General features: G+C 41.1%; 1 protein-coding gene across 2 annotated transcripts in view; it reads right to left on the bottom strand.

Annotated features, from left to right (window-relative positions):
* The window catches only part of LOC110505701 (syntaxin-binding protein 6), a 107,787-nt gene that overhangs the window by 12,571 nt on the left and 71,868 nt on the right, over window positions 1-23,348 (bottom strand). The window contains exons 2-4 of one of the 2 annotated variants that reach the window (XM_021585092.2): window positions 13,727-13,857; window positions 13,393-13,558; window positions 6,145-6,255 (exon numbers count right to left, since the gene is read on the bottom strand). In XM_021585092.2, the coding sequence (XP_021440767.1) occupies window positions 6,145-6,255; window positions 13,393-13,558; window positions 13,727-13,857 (408 nt within the window). The remainder of the gene's footprint in view (window positions 1-6,144; window positions 6,256-13,392; window positions 13,559-13,726; window positions 13,858-23,348) is intronic. The other variant, XM_021585093.2, reaches the window with a different exon arrangement.

The following is a 23,348-nucleotide window of genomic DNA, read 5'->3' as shown; positions in this document are numbered from 1 at the left end:
TAGGCGGACAGAACTGTCAATCCAATAATCGAGCAGCCTGTGCATAGACCACACTCTTCTAAAACAGTACTTTAGAGTTTGTTAAATACCGTGATTTCCCAATACATTTAGTAGAAGGAAAAAAAAGGAGAGAGAAGAAAGATCAACTGAGACTGGCGTAACCAACACAGGATGAACTTAAGTGTTACCACCCAACAGGATGGTATCACGCTGGCACAAACCGCTACCGCTGTGCCCACCAAAACCCCCAGCTGGCAGCCTGGCAGCAGGGAAACCAACCGCCCTACTATACAGATTAGGAGACAAATCAAATCGGATGTTTCCAACTCCTCCTTCACGTATTTGCCATTTAATTCAAATGCAAATCCTGACATTAACTTCTAACCTGAGCTGCCCGATGCTCTTAATACTGTGTTAATCATCATTCGACCCTGAAGTTAAAGTAATAAGGAAAAACAGGGAAGATTCTTCTGACATGGAGGAGGGAATTCAACTTTGCTACAGTAGCTAGTAGGGCGTCACTGCTCTGCTGATAGGGGTGCAGCAGTCAGGGACTGGGGATGCTAATGGGAACAAACATGGAACATTCTGCATCAATGTACCATAGAGACACTGTCTGTCTAGTTGAGCAAATTGCCCAGATGAAAGTTTAGAGGCGATAAATGTCAGTGCAGAACAATCTGGCCTTAATGGCCATATATTCTAATCATCTCCACCCGACACAGCCAGAAGAGGATTGGCCACCCCTCAGAGCCAAGTTTCTTTTTAGGTTTCTTCCTAGCTTCATGCCTTTCTTGGGAGTTTTTCCTAGCCACTGTGCTTTCACATCTGCATTTCTTGCTCTTTGGGGTTTTAGGTTGGGCATCTGTATAAGCACTGCTGATGTAAAAAGGGATTTATAAAATACATTTCACTGATTGATTGATTGAGGGTGGCATATTATACTGAAAAACCATAACCCTGGTCATAATTGCCTTGTTAATATTAGTTCAAGAGGAATTTGAGCATTAATTGGTATTGAGGTGAATATAGAAATTCATGGTCATTTTGTGACTGCACTTAGGGCTGTAACGGTAACTGGATAACCTTGACATTGGCGGTCTTGAATGAAGACAGTCATGAAAATGAAATAAACATCAAAACTGTATAAAAAAGCATTTGTTTTGAATAAAATAAATGATGAACTTTATTTTAATGTAGATATACTTTACCCATAGCGGGAGTGTTAACTATTGATTATATGTTATTGTTTTGCTAACTGTATACATCTCCTCGTCTTTCCAACTATCTTTTGATGCACCATAATCAGCATATCCCCTATACACGGGGGTGGGGTGCGGATAGGAAAGAAGTTGGGACCGGGGGTACCTATAGTACCTATCGATCCTATAGCCTACAGGGTAGGAGGGGGGGTAGCCTCTGACTTTCACCTCTGGCCTTATCATTGTCACAGTAGATCGGAGGAGTGAGGTGAAAAAAAATAGAATTGCCAAAACTATAGTTTATTAACAAGGAATTTGTGGAGTGGTTGAAAAAACTATTTTTAATGACTCCAACCTAAGTGTATGTAAACTTCCGACTTCAACTGTATATGGATGAGGAATTGGTATATAAACTATGTTTAATTCCACAGGATTGATTAACACGGTGGGGAACGAAACAGACAATGGTGGAGTATTTTGGAGCGAGCAACAGCCATCGAACAAGTCCTGGTCTTGGATCGTAAACATAATCACCTCATGGCAGGACAAGACGTCTTCATCCGTCCAAGCAGCATTGAAACCTGTGGCTGTCTTCACTGATGTTCTCTCTGGTGAGTTACGTCACAGTCTCGTCAGTGAAGCCTGTGGCTGTCTTCACTGATGTTCTCTCTGGTGAGTTACGTCACAGTCTCGTCAGTGAAGCCTGTGGCTGTCTTCACTGATGTTCTCTCTGGTGAGTTACGTCACAGTCTCGTCAGTGAAGCCTGTGGCTGTCTTCACTGATGTTCTCTCTGGTGAGTTACGTCACAGTCTCGTCAGTGAAGCCTGTGGCTGTCTTCACTGATGTTCTCTCTGGTGAGTTACGTCACAGTCTCGTCAGTGAAGCCTGTGGCTGTCTTCACTGATGTTCTCTCTGGTGAGTGACGTCACAGTCTCGTCAGTGAAGCCTGTGGCTGTCTTCACTCATGTTCTCTCTGGTGAGTTACGTCAAAGTCTCGTCAGTGAAGCCTGTGGCTGTCTTCACTGATGTTCTCTCTGGTGAGTTACGTCACAGTCTCGTCAGTGAAGCCTGTGGCTGTCTTCACTGATGTTCTCTCTGGTGAGTTACGTCACAGTCTCGTCAGTGAATCCTGTGGCTGTCTTCACTGATGTTCTCTCTGGTGAGTTACGTCACAGTCTCGTCAGTGAAGCCTGTGCTTCCGTTACTGACGGGAGATCTGCTGAAGCCCGACCTCTCCAAAGACACCAACCTAACGCAAAGCCTCCAAAAGATGATGTCCAGTGTCCTCGAGGACATGTACAGCCTACTGACAATAACATAACTTCTGTCCATCTCTTCCCTCTTCGACCTAAAATACAGAGGTGAAGGGGATGATTTGAATGAGATGAGAGAAGGACTCCTGAAAGAGATGGTGGCGGGGGGCGGAGGCAGGGTGGTGGTGCTACTGGTACTGGGGGAGATGATGACTCGAACGATGGAAAGATAATTAATTTAGAGGGATCTCCTCCAGAAGTGAATGGCCCAAACCACAGCCAATGTACCCCTCACAGTCTGTGAAGACACCAAACTGACTCGCTACCTACAGGAACAGCCTGACCCAAAGGATAATCCCCTGACCTGGTGGCGAGACAACCAGACTTGCTATCCTTTGATGTGGAAGCTGGCACGCAGATACATGAGCACCGCATTAGAGCGAATGTTCAGCACTGCAGGGAACATTGTCACCCCTGTCAACTCATGCCTCAAGCTGGACAAAGTCAATAAGCTCACTTTACTGGCACAAAACCTGGAGCTAGAGGTAGAAGATGATGCGTAGTTTGCATTTTACTAGCCGTCGCCGTTTGCAATAAAATAAAGATTTTTATTCTATTTTTAATGATTTTTGTTTTATTATAGGCCTATAGATCTACTGTTAATATGTGCTCTTACCTATGTATGTTGCTGCTGTTAGTAGTAAGTTATTGTAGAAGTGCTAGCACATGGCACTTTAGTAACCTGGACTTTCTTTAATACACTGCACATTTTTATTGCTTTATGTTAAATAAATAAATGGCTCTTCTTAAAAAAGATTGTGTGTGTCTGACAATATGAATTATTCAACAGCAAGAGTCCCATATGCGACACATCCATTAGGCTAGTAAACTGAACTAAATTGCAACAATTGTAGAGTTAATTAGCCTACTCCTGTCTATACAGAAATGCATCCAATCATTTCAAATAGGCTACTACACCAGAAAGCAAGATTTGGAAGATCAGAGGCTCATTAGCTTATTTAAAATAACATGAGCTGTGGATTGTTTTAAAAGGTCCAATGCAGCTGTTTTTATCTCCAAATCAAATCACTTAGGGGTAACAACGACAGTGCCTTCAGAAAGTATTCATACCCTTGACTTATTCCACATGTTGTGTTACAGTACCAATTCAACATCTATACATATTTCTCTCTCACCCATCTACATACCCATAATGACAAAGTGAAAACTTGCTTTTAGACATTTTTACAAATGTATTGATAATGAAATACAGAAATCTAATTTGCATAAATATTCACACCCCTGAGTCAATACATGTTAGAAACACCTTTGGCAGTGATTACAGCTGTCTTTTTTTTTGAGTCTTTCTGGCTAAGAGCTTTGTGCACCAGGATTATATTTGCAAATTTTTCTTCAAAACATTTGTCAAGCTCTGTCAAGTTGGTTGTTGATCGTTGCTAGATAGCCATTTTCAAGTCTTGCCTTATATTTTCATGCCGATTTAAGTCAAAACTGTAACTAGGTCACCCAGGAACATTCAATGTTGTCTTGGAAAGCAGGTCCAGTGGATACTTGGTTTCGTTGGTTTTGTTTTCATTTTATTGTCCTGCTGAAAGGTGAATTTGTGTATGTTGCAAAGAGGAGTGAACCAGGTTTTCCTCCAGGACTTTGCCTGTGCTTAGCTCTTTTCCATTTATTTTATCCCCCCAAAAAACCCTCCCTAGTCCTTGCTGATGACAAGCATACTGTACCCATAACATGATGCAGCCAACACCATGCTTGAAAAATGAAGAGTGGTACTCAGTGATGTTTTTGCTCAAAACAAAGATCTGTATTCAGAACATAAAGTTTATTTCTTAGCCCAACATTTTTTTTTCCAGTTTTACTTTAGTGTATGTTTTGAATATATATATTCTGTACAGGCTTCCTTCTTTTCACTGTCATTTAGGTTAGTATTGTGAAGTAACTACAATGTTGCTGATCCATCCTAATTTTTCTCCTATCACAGCCATTAAACTAACTGTTTTAAAGTCACCATTGGCCTCATGGTGAAATCCTTAGGCATTTTCCTTCCTCTCTGGAAACGTAGTTAGGAAGGACGCCTGTATCTTTGTAGTAACTGGGTGTATTGATACACCATCCAAAGTGTAATTAATAACTTCACCGTTCTCAAAGGGATATTCAATGTCCGTTTTTTTATTATTATTTTTTACACATCTACCAATAGGTGCCCCTCTTTGCGAGGACTTGGAAAAGCTCCTTGGTCTTTGTGATTGAATCTGTGTTTGAAATGCACTGCTCGAGAAATGCACTGCTCGACTGAGGGACCTTACAGATAATTGCATGTGTGGGGTACAGCGATGATGTGACTTGTTAATCAAATGTTTACTCCTGAATGTGTTTAGTCTTGCCATAAAAAAGGGGTTGAATACTTAAGACTCAAGACATTTCAGCTTTCTTTTAATAAAAAATAAAATACAGTTTGACATTATGGGGTATTTATTGTGTGTAGGCCAGTGACACAACATTTTAATTTGATCCATTTTAAATTCAGGCTGTAACAACAAAATGTGGAAAAGTCTAGGTGTGAATACTTTCTGGAGGCACTAAGCACCTTGCTTTGGCTGTTTCCATTAAAATGAAGAAACAAAAATAGCTTCTTAGCAAAGAGCAATTTCTCAAGCAAAAATATTGTGAGAACTGTCTGAACATTAAAAAATATCTGTTATTGGCAAAGATTTGGAACTAATTTACCACCTAGTGATGTTACCAGGCAGGCCAAAACTCCATCCCACCAATTTCAGGCAGTCTTTTAAAACAGCTCTTACACTAAAAGGTCCTCGTCATAATTTTCACAAGTTCACAGTATTATTTCAACCTCATAGTGTGGAGATGTATATAGAAAACATAGAAACATCTAGTTTTTGACTGCACTGGGCCTGTCGGATAGGCGCACAATTTGGGGCAGTGCGCACAGCAAATAGACAATTGTTGAGTTGTGAAAGAGGCATTTTGCAATATTTCCCAATACAATCACAGCAAAACCTAGTTTAGAAAGCAAATGGCTATTGCTGTAAAGAGAGGACAATGAAGAGACTGTCTTTTAGTTGTCAAAATAAAAAAAACTGTAGCCTATCTTATTGGCACCATATACACTGAGTGTGCATATTCAATGTCTTTATTATTGGGTCAATGCCACTTGAAAGTCGTGTTAAAAAAGATTATGCTAATCTTTCCATTCATAAAAAAAGTGTAGTAAAATTTAATGCAATGTGTTGATAAAAGGCCACATTTTTCCCTTGCAAAAAAGGGAAATGTATATGATATAGCCTAGCCTACTCCATTACTTGCTGCATTGAAGTCCTTTTTGCAAACAGTGATTAAATTATAGTATTATCCTTCATTATCCAATTTCTCATCACATTCGGGATAGTAGTATCTTACATAAGTCTACAAATGTGATGATGCATGCAATGCTTTATAATAAAGGTTCATTTTTATGGTGAAAATTAGCTTCCCCAAACTGACCGCGTACATATGACACGCCAATCACAGACACCAGAAATTCCATGACCGTCCCAACCCGAATGTTACTGTCCTTGTCAGATTTCAGATTGAGGGACTTAACTGCCTTGTTAGTAAAAGTATATATAATTTGAGTTGAATATATCATTTCTTCTGTGCTTACCTTGTAAAAGTAGATGCCGACCTTGCCGTCGACCGTTTATAACAACTTCTTTCCTCATTCTGTTCAAAAAGACCTTGCAACGGAAAACGACTGAATCTACAGTTTCATCGTCTGTGACAAGAAAATGGAAAAGGAATATCTCAATTTTGGTTTGTTTTTTTGTTATTTTATGTTGGACCCAAGAGATTACTACATTTTGGATATTACTTGTTAATCCACAGTACAGTTTGTTCTAATATGGTAATTTTGGTTCACTTTGGTTAACTAATGTAATGTACTTGTTATGTTATTGAAAGGGTTTCATTCTAACAAAAGGTATTTCGAAAAAAAATACATATTTCAATTTAGGGTAACTGGAATTACAGTGCCTTGCGAAAGTATTCGGCCCCCTTGAACTTTGCGACCTTTTGCCACATTTCAGGCTTCAAACATAAAGATATAAAGCTGTTTTTTTTTGTGAAGAATCAACAACAAAGTGGGACACAATCATGAAGTGGAACGACATTTATTGGATATTTCAAACTTTTTTAACAAATCAAAAACTGAAAAATTGGGCGTGCAAAATTATTCAGCCCCCTTAAGTTAATACTTTGTAGCGCCACCTTTTGCTGCGATTACAGCTGTAAGTCGCTTGGGGTATGTCTCTATCAGTTTTGCACATCGAGAGACTGACATTTTTTCCCATTCCTCCTTGCAAAACAGCTCGAGCTCAGTGAGGTTGGATGGAGAGCATTTGTGAACAGCAGTTTTCAGTTCTTTCCACAGATTTTCGATTGGATTCAGGTCTGGACTTTGACTTGGCCATTCTAATGTTTATTTTTGAACCATTCCATTGTAGATTTTGCTTTATGTTTTGGATCATTGTCTTGTTGGAAGACAAATCTCCGTCCCAGTCTCAGGTCTTTTGCAGACTCCATCAGGTTTTCTTCCAGAATGGTCCTGTATTTGGCTCCATCCATCTTCCCATCAATTTTAACCATCTTCCCTGTCCCTGCTGAAGAAAAGCAGGCCCAAACCATGATGCTGCCACCACCATGTTTGACAGTGGGGATGGTGTGTTCAGCTGTGTTGCTTTTACGCCAAACATAACGTTTTGCATTGTTGCCAAAAAGTTCAATTTTGGTTTCATCTGACCAGAGCACCTTCTTCCACATGTTTGGTGTGTCTCCCAGGTGGCTTGTGGCAAACTTTAAATTACACTTTTTATGGATATCTTTAAGAAATGGCTTTCTTCTTGCCACTCTTTCATAAAGGCCAGATTTGTGCAATATACGACTGATTGTTGTCCTATGGACAGAGTCTCCCACCTCAGCTGTAGATCTCTGCAGTTCATCCAGAGTGATCATGGGCCTCTTGGCTGCATCTCTGATCAGTCTTCTCCTTGTATGAGCTGAAAGTTTAGAGGGACGGCCAGGTCTTGGTAGATTTGCAGTGGTCTGATACTCCTTCCATTTCAATATTATAGCTTGCACAGTGCTCCTTGGGATGTTTAAAGCTTGGGAAATCTTTTTGTATCCAAATCCAGCTTTAAACTTCTTCACAACAGTATCTCGAACCTGCCTGGTGTGTTCCTTGTTCTTCATGATGCTCTCTGCGCTTTTAACGGACCTCTGAGACTATCACAGTGCAGGTGCATTTATACGGAGACTTGATTACACACAGGTGGATTGTATTTATCATCATTAGTCATTTAGGTCAACATTGGATCATTCAGAGATCCTCACTGAACTTCTGGAGAGAGTTTGCTGCACTGAAAGTAAAGGGGCTGAATAATTTTGCACGCCCAATTCTTCAGTTTTTGATTTGTTAAAAAAAGTTTGAAATATCCAATAAATGTCGTTCCACTTCATGATTGTGTCCCACTTGTTGTTGATTCTTCACAAAAAAATACAGTTTTATATCTTTATGTTTGAAGCCCGAAATGTGGCAAAAGGTCGCAAAGTTCAAGGGGGCCGAATACTTTCGCAAGGCACTGTAATTGGGGAAGTTAGTGGACAGTTTAAATAGAAATTTAGCTTTTTTAGTTATTAATTTGATGAAAAGGTAGTCAATATTCTAACAAGTTTCACTTGAGGTTAATTTGACTGCATAATAATGTATTAGTTCTGTATCCCATAAGATATCTCACAACAGTTTACAATGGAACAAAGATGTCTGCTTGAAGTGCCATCCTGACAGTAGGCATTTGCATGACAGTTTCCAAAATGGTTCAATGGCAAGAAAATACGACTAGATTACCATTTAGCATCCTAGAATTCAAAAAGTGATAAAAGAAGCAGGCAACATTTTAAACTCCCTCTCACCATTCTAAGACAAGATCTGCCACTGCAGCAAAGAGGCCTGGGAGAATCACGGGGATGAGTGCGCGCTGCAGCTTGGCAGTCTAGCCTGATAACGAGGCTATTAACACATTAGTCTAGCAATGCTGTTTTATTTCAGGCCCTATTACACGGCCCATCAAGTATCCCTAAACAGGTGTCTGGCTGCACATCTCCTCTACACAGATCTAAAAAGGGACTATGCCTCTGCCTCGGAAGTTGAGGGAAACACCAACACAACACTGATGAGGACAGAGACAAGCAATGACACGTGACCGTGATGGAAGTCTGATGAGATAAATATGCACGTCTTTATTCAATCAATAGCAATAAAATTGCACTCTTTAGTTTCAATTTCCAATCAATGAATAAGAGAAACCAGTATTAGGTGTATTTCGATGCGCTTTTTTTGTTGTCTCAACATCCATTGTGTATGTAGTTCATCCCGCCACCACAAGGGGAAGCAACGGAGTGCGTTTTAGAGCACCCCCCTCTTAAAGCCCACCTATGTATTATGATTTCAGACCTTTCTTCAGATTAAGTACATCTGCCAGAGTGAATCAGCAGGCCTAATATGTCTCTTAGATAAAGGGTGAACAAGGTTCCTCATAAACTAGCAGAGTCCACAATAAGCCTGTCGACCTTGTCCTGTCCTATCAAGCCTTTACAATCTCCTCTCAGCCCATAACAACTGTCCCGGAGATCAGACCAGCCAATTAATATCATGTTCACTAAGACATACGACTCTGCCGCATACAAACGGTGGCAAAGTGACAAGCCATTTCTTTGTGTTTTCACGGCTAACAAAGAGGACAAGATATGGAGTGGAGATCTTGTGTAGAATACATAATTGCCTGTCAGGATGATCCAGTGTAGAGTAAGTGTCTCTGTTCTGTTCATAGTTTAGTGTTAATAAAGGCAAATCTAATCAGCACGAAACGGCAATATCCCAGAATCCTCCAGTGGGTCATTAGCCCCTGTGTGTTCTAGCTGAGAAGTAATACGATGTTATCGAAGGCATCTTAGTCACAACAAGTAATCTATACAAGCCTTCAACACACAACAACAGGCACCATTATAGTGACCATGTCAACCCCAACAAGGTAGTGCATAAACGACAACATGGTGCCTCTGACCCGTTGACTCGATTTGTGTTCTTTGTGACAATCAGGTCAGGTTCAATGGAACGAACCTTGTTCATTGTTACATGGACTGATGGAATGTTCTTGTTATCTGGGAAGGTACAAGTCCAGTGTAGCTAAATGGATTTTTCTATAGTACAGTCCTGTGCAATACAATACTGTAGTTGCACTAAAGGGTTGAGCTATACCTATAGCAAACTTTCTAATATATTACTGCATATGTGTATGAATCTGGACTGTGGTTCTGTTCCACTAAACTGAGAACTTTGTAGTTGGGTTTCTGTCATCCCCAGATAGGTGAGTCAGAAGAGAGGCGTCCCACACAGTTATTGTCCCACACCTGAGCAGCGTCATGATTTTTGTTTTGCACTGGTGTGAGACTTAAACTGGAGGGGACAGTGGTGGCAGCACTCGGACATCCTCTCCTCCTGTCACTAGGTCTCTGGCTGGGCTGTCAGTCACACTACTCATTATGGCATGTGAGATGAGAGTCATGTGAGAAGACTGAGCAGGAAGCGCAATGTCAGGTCAATTTCTTTCTAAAGCCTGTATCTAATATAACGTGTATTCAATTGATAACAGAATTGTGGATCGGATAATGATAGTGAAACGAATCTCTTAAGTCAATTACCGGTTGAGCAGGTTGACATTAAAACAATGAATAACCGATGCCAAATACTGGAGCTACTGTTCCATAAGAAACCAATATTGCAAGTGCTTTGTGTAAAGGGTTTGACATCTACTACACATGTATAGGCCTAGAGTACCAGTTAGAAGTTTGGACACACCTACTCATTCCAGGGTTTTTCTTTATTTGTACTATTTTCTGCAATTTAGAACACTATGAAAAAACACATACGGAATAATTTAAGCTGGTTGAGAGAATGCCAAAACTGTGCAAAGCTGTCATCAAGGCAAAGGGTGGATACTTTGAAGAATCTCAAAATATATATTTTGATTTATTTAATGCTTTTTTAGACACTACATGATTCCATATGTGTTATTTCATATTTTTGATGGCTTCACTGTTATTCTACAATGTAGAAAATAGTAAAAATAAAGAAAAACCCTGGAATGAGTAGGTGTGTCCAAACTTTTGACTGGTACGGTATTTGTTGTTGCACAAGGGTGAAACATTCACCGAGTATACCAAACATTAGGAACACCTTCCTAATACTGAGTTGCAAGCCGACCCCCCCCCCCCCCCCCCCCCCCTTCCCTTTTGCCCTCAGAACCACCTCAATTTGTCGGGGAATTGACTCGACAAGTGTCAAAAGCATTCCACAGGGCTGATGGCCCATGTTGACTCCAATGCTTCCCACAGTGCCAAGTTGGCTGGATGTCCTTTGGGTATGGGATTATTCTTGATACACACAGGAAACTGTTGAGCGTGAAATACCCAGCAGCCTTGCAGTTCTTGACACAAACCGGTGCGCCTGGCACCTACTATCTTCACCTTTACAAAGGCACTTAAATATTTTGTCTTGCCCATTCACCCTTAGGAATGGCACACCTACACCATCCATGTCTCAAGCCTTAAAAATGTATCCTGTTTATCCCGTCTCCTCCCCTTTATCTACACTGACACACAAGTGTATATAACAATAAGGGATCATAGCGTTCACCTCCTACGTCTATGTTATAGAACGAGCATAACATAATGTTTTGTATACTCAGTGTATATATTCATTTTATACAACGGGTGGGTCTAATCCTGAATGCGGATTGGTTAAAAGCGCTATCCAGCCGGTGTCTATTCCACAAGTTACCACCGGATACATCTATGATGTTAAAATGCCTATTTCCTCTGTTCCATCTGACTGCGCAATCCACTGTCTCATCAGCCCTGACAGGGAAGTTATAAACTTGATCTCCACTATAAAAAGCATCTATACATTATCTCACATTTCTTTTAGACTAACATTTAGTTCTCAACAGCAGAGATTTGTATAAAACTTGTCTGTCTCTCTGACATTTGCAACATTATTTCAATATTCAAATTCGATCTCCAACTGTCCCATAGTAATGAACTTGTAGGGGTCGGGAGTTGGGAGGAGAGAGAGGGAGAGGCAGGCAGTTTTTCTCAGCCCGTCAAAATCATGAATCATTTTTATGGCTATATACAAAGAAATGTCAATTGAAAAAATTTAAAACGAAACAAAGTGCAGCTAGTTTGCAGTCTTAACAGCTTCAGTGTTTAAAGTGTTTGTGTTAGCTGTGTTGTTGGCTAGCTCCTCTGAACAACAGTGTCCTAACGAGAGAGCACATTTTCTATGCCAGGCAAAATCGTGCCTCATTAGCTCATTGTTATGGATGAATACAAATAAATGTCAATGGAAAACAGCTTAAACAAATGTCGTTACTGTTGTTATTATTTCTGCATTGTTTTACATGACTGTAGGTTAGCGGTCGTTTGCTAGCTAGCAAGAAAGAGATAAGAATGTTGCTAACCCGAAGTATAAAAGTGATAATGCCCTCGAAGCTGGTGTTTGGAGGATATATTAGCACAGTTTGGGTAGAGTCCATGGAGCTAGAGACCACTGGGGAGAGACCATGGAGCTAGAGACCACTGGGCAGAGACCATGGAGCTAGAGACCACTGGGGAGAGACCATGGAGCTAGAGACCACTCTGGAGAGACCATGGAGCTAGAGCCCACTGGGGAGAGACCATGGAGCTAGAGACCACTCGGGAGAGACCATGGAGCTAGAGACCACTGGGGAGAGTTCATGGAGCTAGAGACCACTCGGGAGAGAAGATGGAGCTAGAGACCACTCTGGAGAGACCACTGGGGAGAGACCATGGAGCTAGAGACCACTGGGGAAAGACCATGGAGCTAGAGACCACTGGGGAGAGACCACTAGGGAGAGACCACTAAGGAGAGACCACTAGGGAGAGACCACTAGGGAGACCACAGAGCAAGATATCATTGGGCAGAGGCCACAGAGCTAGAGGCCACGGAGCTAGGGGCCACGGAGCTAGGGGCCACGGAGCTAGGGGCCACGGAGCTAGGGGCCACGGAGCTAGGAGCCACGGAGCTAGGGGCCACAGAGCTAGGGGCCACAGAGCTAGAGGCCACAGAGCTAGAGGCCACAGAGCTAGAGGCCACAGAGCTAGAGGCCATGGGTTCTGAGGATCAGGATGTGTTACCATTAATACCACCATGAACAATAAAAGAGCCTCAGTGTTGTTGAAAGATGAGGCTAGAGGGTAAACAGATCAATAGCTGATTAAGAAGAGGAGCAGGGTCTTACACAAATCCTTGGAACACAGAAGAAACGTTCCATCTCAACCAGTACCTTCTGCCTGTAACTCTAACATGCTACACCCCGGAAATGACTACATATGACTTGTGTAGGTTTCCAAATCATAAGGGAATTGAATGCGTTGTTAACTTAGGAATGTGAAGTATGTTTTTTTAATAAGCTTGAGTTTATGTTTAGTAATTAGAGGAAGTGGGAGTGTGTTTTTATTTCTTGGGACTAAAGGTTAGTTCCCAGTGGACTGGCTTTTCCATCGTCTCAGGATAAATGATCCTCAAAATGAATATTCTGCAAAGCCAATGGGAATAATTACTCAGTGTCGTTATATAAATGAGAACTGAACATTCTCTACATACAGAATGAAGTACTTTCCAGTAGAATGCCTTAAAATGCAAGTTTTCCTTTTTAGAAGTCGAAAAACCAGTCCACAAACCTTTGAGTGAGAACACTAGCTCTGACACTTTCATAAAGATAGCGAAAGTGAGAGAGAGCACGAGAGAGAGATGTCTTGTCACTGTGTCTCTTACCTCCCAGCAGTTTGGGCTGACAGTTGACAAACTCTGGCTTGCTCTGAGAGCTGTAGCGCTGGCAGGTGTGGTGGAGGATCTGGATAAAGGTGCACTTCTCGCCGGCCGAACCAGCCACCCACTGGTCAAAGGCATTGTCGAACGCCAAGTCAAACTCCGGACAGTCCTTGGAAAAAGAGACGGAATTATAGAAACAAAGAGAGATAGAAAAAGACTGCACGCATGAACCAGTCTCTAGGGGGTGATTTGGAATTTGTCCTGCTGAAACAGTCAGGTCATGTGGTCAGGAAAAATGAATCCCTGGAGATATAAGTTCAGTGTACTGTAAACTCACTCGGTTGGGGTCACAGCCGTTGACCTGTCTCAGCTGGTCGATGGTCCACATTGACCTCTTACTGAAGGACAAGGAGCCCTGGAACTGCTTCACCTTGGTGATGGACACATGGGACGGCTTCTTATTCGTCACTGTGGATAGAAAATAATGTAATATTTAGGATAAAAGTCATATGTAATGGAGAAAGTAGGCTGTTGATGGACTAAAGTTAGATGCCAAATGTTCCTAAAAAAAGGTGCCGTTTTGGACATATTGAGTGACAAGTTTACTCCATAGCAGCTGTGTTCAGGAATACAGACTATAGTTCATTAACAATAGCCATTGGCTGCTTGTGCCAAAAACAGCATAGGCTTATCAGGAAAAGTAATAGAATATAACAACAAGCACTTTTTTTTTCCTGAGAGAAAGCCCTGCCTAATGTGGACTGGGCATTCTTGTGGCCGGGCCTTGGACATTATCATAGGTTACCCACTCAAAATATGTCCTCTTATCTTAAATTTACTTCCAATGGGGGCTATCTTCTTTAACCCAACCACACAGTGTCTGACAGTATGATAAGCTGCAGTGTAAATAAAAAGCTGACTTAATTGGTCTTGTCAGCGTCTGCATCCACTCATCCAAGTGCCGATGTATTTGTGGCATGATGTGAACAGTACGAATGTGTGTCACTACCAAAGTCTAATGGTTTTAAATTACTTTTTTGTACTGTCTGGAAACTCACTTGTAGAATTCGCTTGCAGAAGATCTCTTAAAAAAGAGAAGCCGTGCACGGTTATTAAACAGAGGTGCCTCGTTATCCTTCTATTGTTGATATCAGGTAACGTGCAACCTAACCCTGGCCCTGATATGCAATGTCTCCAAACCCCCTCTGATTTTAAATCAAGATCTGGTTTTGGTATTTTTCATGTAAATGTATGCAGCCTGTTGTCAAAAATTGGTGGGGTTAGGATTTGGGCTAAATCAACTGATGCTGATGTAATTGTGTTTTCTGAAACCTGGCTCAGCAAATCTGTTTTTGATAAGGATATTTGTATAAGTGGTTACAATGTTTATCGCACTGATCGAGTTAAGAAAGGTGGGGGTGTGGCTATATATGTAAGAACTAGAGTCCCTGTAAGTGTGGCAAAGTCTGACACTATTTGTAAACAGTTGGAATTTCTTGCTTTGAATGTTGAGGTTTCAAAGGGTCTCTCTATAACTGTGATTGGCTGTTATAGACCCCCCTCTGGCTCTTTATAACTGTGATTGGCTGTTATAGACCCCCCTCTGCTCTCGGTGATTCATTTTCTTCTTTGACGAACCTTATATCTAAACTTCTTTACAGTGAAATGATCTTGATTGGTGATCTCAACTGGTGTTGGTTAAAGCCGGTGTCTGATGATTTAAAAATGTTTTGTAATTCTATGAATCTTACTCAGTTGATTAATTCACCCACTCACCCAAATCTTAAATGCCCAGATAAATCTACCCTGATTGATTTGATATTGACCAATGTTCCACATAAATATTCTGCGGTTGGTGTTTTTTTGTAATGATTTAAGTGACCATTGTGCTGTTGTTGCTGTTAGAAAAACTAAGGTTCCTAAGACAAACCCACATTTTATTCATAAGAGACATTTGAAGTGTTTTAATGAGCAGGCTTTCTTTCATGATTTGTTTTATTTTGACTGGGGCAAGATTGAGCTTATCCCTGATGTGGAAACTGCCTGGAAATTCTTTCATGATGTTTTTTTCCAAATAGTAAACAAACATGCCCCATTCCGCAGGTTCAGGGTTAAAGGGCGGGATAATCCGTGGTTTTCTTCTGAGCTGTTTGTATTATTCACGACCGTAATCTAGCCTGGGCTAAAGCAAGGAAATCATGTTCTGATGCTGATTGGCTTATTTTTAGGCAGTTACGAAAGAAGTGTTATTTTCTTCTCAGGAAGGCCAAGTCTGAATATTTTATGTCTGTTACCACTGATAACCTGAATGATCCTAGATAATTTTAGAAGGCTATTAAGTCTATGTCTGGTAACAGTAATGTTAATGAATTACCGTCATGTGTGTTGAAGGACTCTGTTGCTGTATATGACAAAACTGAAATGCTGAATTGTTTCAATGAGCACATTGTATCATCTGGTAGGCTGTTTGATTCAGTGTCCTCTGTCTCTGTACAACCCTGTGTGGGTGAACCAGTGAGAGCTGGTCAAACTTTTAGCTTTTTGCCATTCTCAGTGCAGGTGGTACATAAAGCCATGAAATCCTTAGATCAGAGAAAGCCTGCAGGTCCTGATCTTTTGGATCCCTGCTTTTTAAATCTGGCAGCTGATTTCATAGCTGAACCACTTACATATCTGTTCAATCTAACCCTGGAATGTAATGAAATTCTGAAAATCTGGAAATCAGTATGTCCTACCACTTTTAAAAGGGGGAGATCCAACTCTTTCAAATAATTTTAGGCCAATCTCAAAGCTGTCACACCTGGTGAAAATACTTTAAACCCTTGTGAGTGAACAGCTAAAAGAGTTTCTATTTACTAACTCTATTTTATCAATGTACCAATCGGGCTTCAGGAAGAAGCATAGCACAATTACAGCAGCCATGAAGGTTTTAAATGATATCACTGAAGCCCTTGAAAAAAACAGCACTGTGTCTCACTTTTTATTGATCTCTCTAAGGCTTTTGATACAGTTGATCATGCTATACTAAAGGCAAAGATTGTCGAGTGTAGGTCTTTCAGATCATGCAGTTGCATGGTTTGCTAACTATCTGTCTAATAGAACTCAGTGCACTCAATTTGATGGGCTTATGTCTGTTAAAATTGTCTGTCTTTAATGGTGTGCCCCAAGGCTCTGTACTTGGTCCTCTCTTATTCACTATTTATATATAAATGATTTAGACAAAAATGTACAAAATGAGCAACTTAAATTTTTATGCTGATGATACTGTCATTTACTGTTGTGCCTCGTCTCTAACAAAAGCTTTCCAGAACTTGCAAACAGCTTTTTATACTGTTCAACATACCTTGTGTCAATTGAAGCTTATCCTCAATACTGACAAAACTAAACTAATGGCGTTTTCTAAAGCAAGAAATATTCCTCTGAACCTTTCACCCATTACTACCTGTCAGGGCAAGGAGATTGAGGTTGTAAACTCATATAAATATCTTGGAATTTTAATTGATGACGGCCTCTCTTTTAAATTGCATATTCAACAACTTACAAAAAAATTGAAGCTGAAATTAGGATTTTATTTTAGGAATACGGACTCTTTTTCTTTTGAAGCCAGAAGGATGCTAGTATCAGCTACATGTATGCCTTTACTAGACTATGGGAATATTTTATATATGAATGCTTCCGCTCAGTGTTTGAGATCAATTGACACCCTTTAACATGGCACTTTTTGAGATTTATTTTAAACTGCAAATCCCTTACCCACCACTGCACTTTGTATACCAGGTTGGCTGGCCTTCTCTAGTCACTCGTAGGCTCAGGCACTGGTATACTTTTATTTACAAAGCCATTTGGGGTTTACTACCTTTTTATTTGGGCATTTTTATTGTTCAGAAATGTGGTGGGTACTCTCTTCGTTCGCTGGACTTTATCCTGCTAACTGTTCCAAATGTCCGAACTGAATTTGGTAAAAGGGCTTTTATGTACTCTGCGCCATCATCTTGGAACGCCTTACAAAATATTTTTAAACTGGAAGAACTTGTCCCGATTGGTATTTTTAAATCACTGATGCATGATCTTGAGTCTGATTCCCTGACCTGTCAATGTTTTTAATTTGCTGTTTTTGATTTTGTTATACTCTATGTGAATTCTATGGTTTTTACTAGATTACTTGTAGTTTTTCATGTTGTTTGTCTGTCATTTTTGTAATGACTTGGTGCTGCCTATCTTGGCCAGGACGCTCTTGAAAAATATATTTTAAATCTCAATGAGCACTTCCTGGTAAATAAAGGTTAAATAAAATAGATTGCACTTTGCCAGATGAAATTTGCATAAAAAAGCAAAATAATTTCTTGATAAAGTGATATATTGCTTCCAGTCCGATGTCGACTAAATTAAAGTGGATATCAAAATTGCCTAAAACATTGTGGTAGATAATCTTCTCTTAAAGGACTATATAGAGAAAGAGGGAAAGTATAAATCAACTCAGATGTGGTTGAGCCAAAGAGGAACTTACTCATGGTATGGGACGGGGCCAACTATCCCGTATCCATATCCTGCCCTGGGACACCACCACAATGTCCTGGGCTATTCCCCTCACCCCCCTACATTCCAGATGTGAGTCTTTCCAGGGATCAAAGCCCTGTGTTTACAGATCATCCTGCTCAGAGTTCCGTCATGTGTCCGGACCACTGCATGCGTGCATAGCTGGATCCAAGCGGCCAGATATCTTACGGAAGGGCCAACGTGCTCCTTTGTTGTTTTTACAAGCCAAAGCACCAGGCCCCTGTTTCCACTCTCCCCATCTGTCGTTGTGTCATCCTGGATAATTAGGCCCTGTTTAGGTCACTCCGCTGTTCTGAGTTTCGTTTCCATAGTACCATCTGGATAGGCAGCTATCGGTTACTGACAGGTCTTTGTGGCTTTTTCGTGGAATCGTCTGAAGTCGGACCAAGCCCTCTTGTTTTTCACATTATCTTTTCAATAACACAGGTAGGGCTAGATCCTTGTATTTTCTTTGCATCATCCTGTTTGTTGTGATAGTATCTCTCTGGTGAGGGGAGATGTTTGGATATATTGTACATGATAGGGAAAATAGTGGCCTTTGGTCTCAGTTTGTGACAGACAGTCAGGGACTGGGCTGGACATGAAGAGTCCTTTTTCTACCAGAGCCCTGTGATGCTTCTGGTTAGACATACTCTGTTCATTTTGATTTTACAAGATTTCCAGTGAGCACTAGAAGCACTGCCTGTTCACCCAGCAACAGTATGCTTCTACAAAGTGGAACTTCTCTTAAAAATTGTTCTTCTTGACTAATTCAGACCTCTGGACTTTCTCAATTTTGTTACATTACAGCCTTTTTACTAAAATGGATTAAATAACTTTTTCTCCCATCAAAATACACACAATACCCCATAATGACAAAGCGACAAGGCTTTTAGAAATGTTTGCAAATGGATAAATAAAAAATAATAAAAACAGGAATACCATATTTACATAAGTATTCAGACCCTCTGTTCTGTTTCCATTGATCATCCTTGAAATGTTACTACAACAGGGTTGACGTCCACCTGTGGTAAATTCAAATGATTGGACAGGAGTTGGAAAGGCACTTCTGTCTACATAAGTTCCACAGTTGACAGTGTATGTCAGAGCAAAAACCAAGCCATGAGGTTGAAGGAATTGTCCGTAGAGGTCCGGGACAGGATTGTGTCGAGGCACAGATCTGGGAAGGGTACCAAAACATTTCTGCATCACTGAAAGTCCCCAAGAACACAGGGGCTCCATCATTCTTAAATGGTTTGGAACCACCAAGACATTTCCTAGAGCTGGCCGCCCAGCCAAACTGACCAATAGGGGAAGAGGGGCCTTGGTCAGAGAGGTGAACAAGAACTCATTGCCACTCTGACAGAGCTCCAGAGTTCCTCTGTGGAGATGGGAGAACCTTCCAGAAGGACAACCATCTCTGCAACACTCCACCTATCAGGCATTTATGGTAGAATGGCCAGACGGAAGCCACTCCTCAGTAAAAGGCACATGACAGCCCGCTTGGAGTACTTTATATATATATATATATATATATTTATGATTATTTTTTTCTTCATTATTATTGAATATTAAAACATAAAATCTACTTGCAATGAAGCTGCTCAACATCTACACAGAAGCAACCAAATCTACAGATCACCCACAAGGTCAAAAACAGGGACCCAAACCAGCAACCTATCAGCCACCGGCCCAAGCTCCCAACCACCAGGCCACCAGCCCTCCAAGATCCCCCCCCACAGTTCCCCAAGAGCTGCCCCTCAACGATCCGACCCCCCCCCCCCCCCCAGGTCATGTTTCGGAGGACGCATGACTCGATCTTCACCTCCCGAGCCCATTTGGGAGTTGCAGCAATGAGACACGATCGAAATTGGGGAGAAATAGGGTATAAATGTGCAAAAACTATGGGGTATTGTGTGTAGAGTCATTTTTTTATTTTTTTTATTTTACCTTTATTTAACCAGGCAAGTCAGTTAAGAACAAATTCTTATTTTCAATGATGGCCTAGGAACAGTAGGTTAACTGCCTGTTCAGGGGCAGAACGACAGATTTGTACCTTGTCAGCTCGGGGGTTTGAACTTGCAACCTACCGGTTACTAGTCCAATGCTCTAACCACTAGGCTAATATATATATTTTAGTATAAGGCTGTAACGTAACAAAATATAGAAAAAGTCAAGGGGTCTGAATACTTCCCGAATGCACTGTATATAGAGCAGAGAGAGAAATAGTCAACCAGCCATGAAGAAATCCAATCCTATATCATGGATTACACAGGGGTCAATTCAACTTCTCCACATCAAAAGATATCTGAAAACAATCACTGATAATAAAAGAGAAGTGATGAGCCAATTCAGAAAGGTCAGAGGGTACAAGGAGAGGTCATCTTTATACAGAACCAGCGAAGATGCTCTTTATCCAGTTCGCTCATCCAACAGTCATACTGTACCCACAGCAAAGCAATTCTCCCAAAATGTATTAAAGAGCTAAGTGGTTCTACTGCGTCACCTGTTAAGTGGGGAGGGGAGGTGGAGAGTCTCATAGAAAATATTCAAATCATAGAAAGTTGGGCTGGGAATTGCCAAGGACCTGCCGATAAGATATGATGATACTCAAGGACCTGCCGATAAGATATGATGATACTCAAGGACCTGCCGATAAGATATGATGATACTCAACGACCTGCCGATAAGATATGATGATACTTAAGGACCTGCCGATAAGATATGATGATACTTAAGGACCTGACGATAAGATATGTTGATACTCAAGGACCTGCCGATAAGATATGATGATACTCAAGGACTTGACGATATGATGATACTTAAGGACCTGCCGATAAGATATGATGATACTCAAGGACCTGCCGATAATATATGATGATACTTAAGGACCTGACGATACGATAATATGACTATACTTAAGTGCCGAAACAGAATTTATTGTGATTCTCACGATTCAATATATATCGCAATTAAAATACTGTGATTTTATCACAATCTGATGTTTCAATCATGTTGCTCACTATACTGTAAGTCTGCTGCAGAGAGACGAGAGAACATGAGGAAAACTAGTTTTGTCAGTCAGGGAAAATAAAGTGTTGAAAACATGTTGGCTCATTATTTTAAAAGATGCAGAATAAGCTATAGGATTAAAAATGCCAGAGTTTTGGCGCAGGTACAGCAGACTAGCGCTGTAGTAAAAAAAACTGTAGCAAAAAAAAGATACTTGGTTGTCAAATATCGATATAATATTGTCCCAAAATAAAGTCATATGTAACTATACATTTTTCCCCATCACTAATAGAATAAGAGACACCAGACTACTCTCTGCTGAGACCATAATATATCTTCCACCCCTATTCCCCCACCCCCTGACTCTTTGGCACTGATGCCGTGAAACCAAATTAAAAGTGTGAGCTGCTTGCTGATCAGAGGACAATCCCAAATTGTACACAGAAATGAAGAGGAATAAATAAATGGAGCTGAAAGTAAAGTAAGCGCTTTAAAAGACATGGTACTGGAGTTCAGCTGAAATGGCAGACTTACACTACATGGCCAAATGTATGTGGACATCTGCTCATCAAACATCTCATTCCAAAATCATGGACATTAATATGGAGTTGGTCCCCCCTTTGCTGCTATAACAGCCTCCACTCTTCTGAGAAGGCTTTCCACTAGATGTTGGAACATTGCTGAGGGGACTTTACTCCATTCAGTCACAAAAGCATTAGTGAAGTCGGGCAATGATGTAGGGCGATTAGGTCAATCAAATTCATCCCAAAGGTGTTCGATGGAGTTGAGGTCAGGGCTCTGTGCTGGCCAGTTAAGTTCGTCCGATCTCAACAAACCATTTCTGTATGGACCTCGCTCTGAGCACAGGGGCATTGTCATGCTGAAAGAGAAAAGAGACTTCTCCAAACTGTTGCCACAAAGTTGGAAGCACAGAATTGTCTGGGATGTCATTGTATGCTGTAGCATTACGATTTCCCTTCACTGGAACTAAGGGGCCTAGCCCAAACCATGAAAAGCAGCCCCAGCCAATTATTTGTCCTCCACCAAACTTTATAGTTGCCACTATTCATTGGGGCAGGTAGTGTTCTCCTGGAATCTGCCAAACCCAGATTTGTCTGTTGGACTGCCAGATGGTGAAGCATGATTCATCACTCCAGAGAACGCGTTTCCACTGCTCAAGAGTCCAATGGTGGCGAGCTTTACACCACTCCAGCTGACGCTTGGCTTTGCACATCGTGATCTCTGGATTGTATGCGTCTGCTCAGCCATGGAAACCCATTTCAGAAAGCTTCCAACAAACAGTTCTTGTGCTGACGTTGCTTCCAGAGGCGGTTTGGAACTCAGTAGTGAGTGTTGCAACCGAGGACAGACGATTATTTACGCAATACATCACTCGGCGGTCCCGTTCTGTGAGCTTGTGTGGCCTACCACTTCAAGCTTAGCCGTTGTTGCGCCTAGATGTTTCCACTTCACAATAACAGCACTTACAGATGACCGGGACAGCACTATCAGGGCAGATATTTGACGAAGTGACTTGTTAGAAAGGTGGCATCCTACGACGGTGCCACATTGAAAGTCACTGAGCTCTTCAGTAAGGCAATTCTACTGACAATGTTTGTCTACAGAGATTGCATGGCCGTGTGCTCGATTTTATACACCTGTCAGCAATGGGTGTGGCTGAAATAGCGAAATCCACTAATTTCAAGGGGTGTCCACTTTTGTATGTATAGTGCATATTGTGGAACGAACAGCTGACTGAAGATGGGGCGGCCGGGCATTTGAGTCCACTTCTGCTGTAATTTAATTTAACTTTGTTTCTCCTTGCTGCAAAGAGTCTTAGGTTGTCTAAGCAATGCCCGCCTACCTGCAACAGCAGCACACAGATAAATAATTTGTTATATTTCTACGGCAACACATGCAGTCAAGTGCGGAAGAGAAAATGTGCTATTCAAACGGTTATTACGGTGACCATGGTCATTTGGTTGGCTAATTACTATCATCCAAAATTCCATGAACGCCACAGCTCTTCTCTGTGCATACACATCTGAGAACATCTCTCCACTACTGCAAACCCAGTCAGCCCTTCAGCCAAGTGTGACGACCATGTACAGTTCTCCTGCTTTCTCCTCACTACTTTGACCATTAATACAGTTTCACCATTAGGATGCGATCTGGAGGGATGTAGAAGACAAAGTGTTTTTTTTTTATTTTTTTTTATTTTAACATTTAAAAAACATATAATATACTTGCAGTGAAGCATCTCAACAACTACACCACATTAGTCATCTAACAGCCTCCCACCCCCCAGAGCGACACACAGAAGCAACCAGGGTCAACGCCTTGCTCAATGGCATGTTGACAGATGATGCAGTGTTGTTTGATCCAACCTGCAAGCCTTTTCATCTGTAAAC

The sequence above is a fragment of the Oncorhynchus mykiss genome, chromosome 25 (assembly GCF_013265735.2).
Source record: "Oncorhynchus mykiss isolate Arlee chromosome 25, USDA_OmykA_1.1, whole genome shotgun sequence".
NCBI classification, from domain to species: Eukaryota; Metazoa; Chordata; class Actinopteri; order Salmoniformes; family Salmonidae; genus Oncorhynchus; species Oncorhynchus mykiss.
This window is presented reverse-complemented; position numbering and strand designations above follow the sequence as displayed.